At 44.2% G+C, this 7,233-nt stretch overlaps 1 protein-coding gene across 5 annotated transcripts in view; it reads left to right on the forward strand.

Annotated features, from left to right (window-relative positions):
- The window catches only part of LOC101029972 (collagen alpha-4(VI) chain-like), a 120,601-nt gene extending 119,253 nt beyond the window's left edge, over positions 1-1,348 (forward strand). For all 5 annotated transcript variants that reach the window (XM_074405444.1, XM_074405442.1, XM_074405446.1 and 2 more), the window contains one exon: positions 672-1,348. In XM_074405444.1, coding sequence (XP_074261545.1) covers positions 672-844 — 173 coding nt within the window. In that variant the 3' untranslated portion in view covers positions 845-1,348. The remainder of the gene's footprint in view (positions 1-671) is intronic.
- The last annotated feature ends 5,885 nt before the right edge of the window (positions 1,349-7,233 follow it).

A 7,233-nucleotide genomic window follows, 5' to 3' on the forward strand; every position in this document is an offset into this window, starting at 1 on the left:
TGGCGGCTACGGTATTGGACATCACAGATCTTCCATTATTTCAAACATTTTCATTATTACAGATAGTGCTGCTCTAGAAGTCCAATTCAGGAAGAGCAGTCCCTGTTTGATTGTCTCCCAGATCCAATGCAAGGGTGGAGGTTCTGCAGATGACACAGTGTCCCTAGGAAGAGTGATTGATAAGTTTGAATGAATTCTTGGTTTGTCAGTTCAGAATCAGTTGTCATGGCAGAGGATGAGGCCCGCTGATAACTGAGACCTGAGTCTATTTGTTGGCTCTAGAGAGTACGACAAAGAGCTCAACATTGGAGTGTTTTTCTGTTGTCTACAACAGGTTTTGAAGAAGTATTTCTTACTTCTCCTGGGCCTGTGCTGCTTGTTATCTTATACCCTCCACAGTAGGGGTCACGCAGTGAGCAAATTCAAACATGCCTCCTCAAGGCATGGGACAATTTCCATGATCGATTTCTTACCCTACTGAGTTTTTTAAAATATTGCTTTTATAATTGAGGAAATTGAGGCTCTCAGGGGTTAAATTGCTTGCTCAAGGTCACAGAATAGATGGTGGTGAGGCTGAGATTCATTCCCAGGTCTGTGACTCCAAACCCTTGCTCTTTTTCTGTCACTGTTATGCAGGACATTTAGCTCTCTCTCTATTCATTTTGTTGCAGATCCTTGTTCCATGGATCCAGTGCAAGGTGAGTGCCAGGATTACACCCTGAAGTGGTATTACAACAAGGAGAAGCGGGTTTGCCAGCAGTTCTGGTATGGCAGCTGTGGGGGCAATGCCAACCGGTTTGAAACCAAAGAAGAATGTGAGGCTCAGTGTGTCCCAACACAGTAATGGTACAGGCAGAGCTCTGTTACTGTTAAAGGCAGGGCTTTTAATGCTGATGAAATAGGGATTGCCCTGGCTGAGGCAGGACTGCCCTGCTCAGAAGTGACACAGAACCCACTCCAGCACCTTGGACATCAGATTTCTCAACCCCTGAATGTTTTCCTGCCAGCATCGACTTGGGCCAGATGATTTGTGACTTGAGGACTGAATTCCAATAGTTAAAAAAGTAACTGAAAGATATTTAAATGAATTAGAACTGAATGAAAAAGAAAGTTGAACTTGACCTATAATATTATTTTAAAATTTTGGGGTGCTATGTAGTAAAAGAACAATCAGTATAAGCAGTGAGAAAAACCTAATTCAGAAATGAATGGAAACTTGGTTTGTTTTTTGCCACCAGAGAAGAGGAAAATATTAGTCAAAGAGAGGGCATGGAAAAAGGGACATCTAATGTGAATGAACTTCATCCTTACTACTTATTTTAGACAAATAAAGGCATTCTTTATTCGATCATCAGGCACGAGACTCTGTGATTCTTGCTCGCTGCAATCTGTGCTATACTTTGTGACATAGTGGTTGATGAAGAGACAGCAGTGATTTTTCCAAGAGGCCAATCCTTTGACATCCATTATAGTGACCTCTGTCCTTCAACACAATTAAGGCTGACATTGTTAATGAAAAGTGAAATGAAAGGTTGACATTCACCATGGAGGAAACCTTTTTCAGCAAAGATATCAAGGACAATTGTGGCTTTGTGTGTGAGAGATCTTCCTCTGCCTCATGGCTTGATTCTCTGGGCCTCTAACTGTAGACCCAGATTCCAGGCAGAATTGGGAACTGCGTGGAGGAGAGCTGTGGGGCATTGAGGATGCCTGGCTTGGGGCCTCTGTAAGACCATGCATTAGTCAGCTGGGGCTGACGTAGCAAAATACCTCGGGCTTAAACCACAGAAATTTATTTCTCACGGTTCTGGAGGCTAGAAGTTCAAGATCACAGCACTGAGGGCGCTATGTTTTTCCTGGCTTGCAGATGATGACCTTCCCATTGGGTCCTCACATGGCCTTTCCTTGGTGCGTGCTCATAAAGAGAGCAAGAGGGAGAAGACCCAAGCTCTCTGGTGTCGTCATCTCCTTCTCCTTCTCCTTCTCTTTCTCCTTCTCCTTCTCCTTCTCCTTCTCCATCTCCTTCCCCTTCTCCTTCCCTTTCCCCTTCCCCTTCCCCTTCCCCTTCTCCTGCTCCTTCTCCTTCCCCTTCCCCTTCTCCTTCTTCTTCCTTTTTTTTTTTAAATTTGAGACAGGATCTCACTATATCAATATTGCCTTGGCTAGCCTCAAGGTCTTGGGCTTAAATGATCCTCTGCCTCAGTCTCCTGAGTAGCTAGGACTATAGGTCTGAGCCACTGTACCTGGCTCTGGTGTCTCTCACTTCTAAGCACACCACTCTTACTGGACTAGGTAACATTCTTATGACCTCATGTAACTTCAATTACCTCCTAAGTACCTAAATACAAATATAGTCACATTAGGGGATTATATGAATTCTAGGGAAACACAAACGTTCAGTCCATAACAGATCACAAGCAGCTGGTTGTCCCCTAGGGACATAGGGTGGAGTTGCTCTCTGGCAAGTTCCTGGTTCCATAACTGTGATTGCTATAATCTGTGTGTTCCTCCACACAGTCTGGTGACATAGCAGGTGGAATGGAGCCAGCTTTATACAAAACGTTCAAAGAGGCACATTTTAAGTTCGATTTTTACAACAATCGTTTTAATATGATCACAAAAGGATGACTGTGTTCATGGTAGCAAATCTGTAAGATACAGAAATGCACATGGAAAAAATAAACGCACCTATCAAAAGGTAACCATTTGGATATAATCCAGGCTTTTTCTAATGAATGAATATACTATCTTCTTTCTTAACACAGTACATGTAACTGATTTTTGATGGGAATTAAATGGCAGATGCTCCATCCTGCCACAGAGCTGCTCATCATTTGAATGTGTATATGCAGTTCTCTCTTTTAGGCATTATCTCAGCTGCCTGCGCATAAAACGGCCAAACTGATCGATCCTGAGGATGGTATTTGATTTGAACTGTGATTTATTTTCTACTTCTTATTCCCACTCTTCCCTTCTGATGTCCAGGAATTGGAAACACCAAGGAAAAGGTTCAGTCATAAGAGGATCATTGGGAAGAGACATTCAAGTATGTTGATTGTCACCATTTGTTAACTTAAGAAAAAACGTAATTTATAAATATAGACGATAGGAGGCTTTAGTTCTTATAAAAGGTCATAGTCTGCAAGGTGGTTGTCCCACAGGCTGGGAAGCCTGCCTCTAGCCAAGACCAGAGACAGGTGTTTCAAAGGAGGAAGGGTTGGGGTAGGAGTTTTATGCTGAACAGCTTGGCTAAACATACATGTTCAATAAGTTACGGGAGGACCTGTGAATATTCAAGAAAGTAGTCCCGACACAGGCATATTGGACAAACCTACATGTAACTTATGACCTACGTTCACTCTGAAATGAATAGATGAAATGTATTACATCTAGCCTCTATATGCGAAAAGGTCATTTCAGGACAGAAAGGCACACAGGTGTGCAGTCTCTGTAAAACAGCAAGAACCAGTCCGTGGCTGGTGGTATTCTCATCATGAGAAAGTTACTGAAATCAGCTTGTTGCCCAATCGAAGCTGTTTATGGTTAGTGCAGCAGGGTCCGGTGAGACAGCCTCTGTGAGCTGGTTGCAATCGCTTTAACGCTGCTTATTTGGAGGCCGGTGCTGGTTTCGCTGCTAAAGAGAAACCTTGCTGTAGTTAGAACGCAACTGATGTTTGAAGTGCGGGAGTGTGTGACTTAACCCTTGCCTGGCATGGTCTTACGTCCTGCTTATAATTTGGTGTCTTATTGCCATGAAAAGTCTCCTCTGTCCGTCTTGTGATCCCCGTTTTAACATTAATGCTGGTCAGTTGTGTCGAAACTCTGAAAGGGAGGGGGCATAACGAGGCATGTCTGACTTTGCATCCCGTCACGGCTGGGAATTCAGTTTTAAGGTATTTCTGGGGTTCACTTTGCCGAGAGGGCGTCCATTCAGCGGATAGGGGTTTAGGATTTTAAAGTTGACACGTCCTTGGAGTACGCAGGAGATCCAGCTGCAGTTCTCCCTGTGTTTACTAGGTGGCGGTATAACCCTCCCGCGGAGCTCCTCTGCCTAAACCTTACACCCCATGAATTACAAGGCAGCAACAATAGAGCCAAGGCAGAAACAATCGTCTATTGTTTTACTATGCATACCCGCTATTGCATACGCAGTTTATAAAGCACTTTCCCATGTCCTGCCATGCATTCGCCCAGCCCCAGCACTCAATCCAGGATGCTGACGTTGTTCTCCCGCTTTTGGTGATGAAGAAACGATCTTAGACTAAGTGTGTGGCTTGGCTCAGACCCATCGCAGAAACTGGCCTTGAGCTCCTTTTTATCCTGAGACTAGGGCTCCTTGAGCTATACTGCATTTGTTCCGAACCGTTAGCTGCCACCAAAGAATTCTGAGAGTCAGAGCCACAGGGGTGGGAGGATGGGCTGGATTTCTGCCCCAGGTTCCCTGCTCTTGGGTCTGCTGCCCCGCCCCTCCCCACCCCTCCCCGCCCCGCCCCGCCCCACCCCGCCCCTCCCCGCCCCGCCCCGCCCCGCCCCGCCCCACCCCACCCCACCCCACCCCACCCCACCCCACCCCACCCCACCCCACCCCACCCCACCCCACCCCACCCCTAGGGTCTGGTCTGGGCAGAAGCAGGAAGGACTGAAAGGGAAGTTGAACTGCAAAGGAGGTCAGTTCTCACGGCAGCCTCAGCCAACCGGGATCTCTGGACCTCAGGGGGCTTCTGTGAGTTCCCCCAGTGTGGGCCGACGCGGCTGGGCCTGTATCCCCTGCCTCTGTCACCCAGAAGGGCACACGGCATACCTGTGGACGAGGCAGCTCCGAAACTGGCAAGCTCAAAAGGGGGCCAGCTGAAGGCTTTCTGCTCACAGCACTGCCAGCAGGTGAGGCAACAAGTTCTTCCTTGAAGCGGGATCTGCATAGCACAAACCACACTCACCATAGTCCCTTTACCCGGGAAGTCCTTTTGCCTTGTTTTCAAATTGCCCTGGCTTCCAAAATCTAACAGAACACAGTGAAAATCCTGTGCCCTACAAGTTCTCGGAGATCCAGCTTTTGCATTCATCGCTAGCTTCACCTGTGGTGACCTGACCCTCCAAAGTTTCATTTGAGCAATACGATTTCCTGGAAATGCCACATTCCACCCACCCATGCTGTTGCCCTTGGTGATACTTCTGTGGGAAATGCCTTAATTTAATTTATTTTAAAATATTTAATAGGTCTTTATTATATACCATATCCATTATCTGTGTCAAAACCCAGCTCAGCTCTCATGGCCTCTCAGGAAAACATCTCCCATTGCCCCCCTTTCAAGAAAGAATTCGTCAGTAGCTCCCACAGGCTGCCTTGTATACCTTTCTCTTTTTGCCCTTTTCCCTCCATTTCACACCAGTTGCCCGTTAGTCTGCTTATTAGGCCATGAGCCCCTTCATCTTGGACTTCCCTGCCGGGCACGGAGCCTGACACGTCTCCCTTTAGTTCTCATATTTAAACTCCCTGCCAATTTTCAGACTGTTAGAAATGTCCCACAGCCATCCTAACAGTTGGTTTCCTTCTATATCTGTTTCTCTAGAACAACTCTTTGCTTTGTAATTCTGCATTTATTTTTGTTCTGCATTCGTTTCAGACACCAGGGCATCTGCCTCCATCAGTCAATTGTAAAAAGGTTCGTGTGTTTTTAAATTCCTTCTTGGATCTATTATTTCGTTAATTATAACCTTGCACTGCTTTGGGGGATATTAATTTATCTGATGAAAGAATTGAGACCCAGAAAGGTTAAGTGGCATCAAATCTTACACAATGATTCAACTGGTAGCCTAAAATTAGAATTACAATGTGTTTCGAACGGGTTTGGCATCTTCTTGGTTCACTCTGCAAAGTGTAGGGGTTTTAATTACTGTGTGAATTAACTGCTTTGCACTTTTAAACAGGTTGTGGATTTCACTGATCCTAGAAAAGTGGAGGGTTTACAATTGCTAGGCTCAGAACTTGGTTCCCTGCCATGTATCAAAATATATAAATGCATACAGGGATTTGCCCTGAATGCTTCGGAGTGGGGATTATGGTATGGTTCTTCCTTTGTTGAATTTCTGTCCTCTTGTGATCTCATGGTGGATTCTTCCTTTAACTTTTGAATAATCTCAAAGGTACATTTGTAATACAGCTGGAGGGTCAATGTCGGAATTATGGTGTTATGGGAAATACCAAGACTGGGGCATGTGAATTCAGCATCTGGTTCCCTCCCCAGCTTTCCTGGTGATTTCAAAGAAGATACTATATTTTTCTGGGCTTTAGTCTTTTCTGTCTGAGGAGACTGGAGAGGAGAGAAACATTACTTGACCCTTTATATTCTTTCTAAATTCTGCAAACAAAATCATTCCTTCTTTAGCTCCTTTCTTAGGAAGCTAAAAGATGAAAGCCCAGCTGAAGACAGGAGAACCACCCAGCTGAACCTAACCTAAATTTATGACCCACAGAATAATGAGCTAAATAAGTGGCTGTTGTTTTAAAATGCTAAGTTCGGGAGTAATTATTACTTGAAAAACGCTGTGGCTGATGCTTGCTCATGTATCTAGTTAGCTACCAGTCTGTCTGTCAGTTGGCTTGCCTAAGGTCAATTCCTAATGATAGAAAGTAAATAAAAATTGTATATTTGTATTCATGTAATAATATAGCCTCAAAATACTTTAAACACCCATGCAATTAGATTCAAGAAAGAATTTAGAAGCCAAATAATTGGAAGGAAGGCATAATATAGTTTCTATTCATACACAATATGAATATATATCTGGAAAAGTAAAACATGCTAAGAGAACAGCAATGTTACAGAAAGAATCTTCTCCATCAGCCTAGAGCCTGCAGTGATCATTCAGCTGCTGACCATGATGGACATGAAATATGATTGAGAAAGAAACCTTTGTTTTTGTGATCTGCCAAAATTAGGGGGTTGTTACTGCAGCATTTCCAGGCCTGTCCCCAGAGATACTGATATAGAGAAATGGGGACTTTCAAACATGGCTTTTGAAAGCAAATATTAGAAAATGCTTTGACATTTTCTAGTAAAATTAAAATTTTAAATGCTATGAATAAGCAATTTTACTCCTAAGCATCTTCCCTGAAAGCTCATTTGCATGATCACCAAGGTACGACCACATCCATGAATGATGTTCACAGCAGCATTTTTTGTTTTTAAACCCAAGTGGTAAACAACCCACTTGTTCATTAACAGTGAAATG

Source organism: Saimiri boliviensis, chromosome 9, assembly GCF_048565385.1.
Source record: "Saimiri boliviensis isolate mSaiBol1 chromosome 9, mSaiBol1.pri, whole genome shotgun sequence".
NCBI lineage: Eukaryota > Metazoa > Chordata > Mammalia > Primates > Cebidae > Saimiri > Saimiri boliviensis.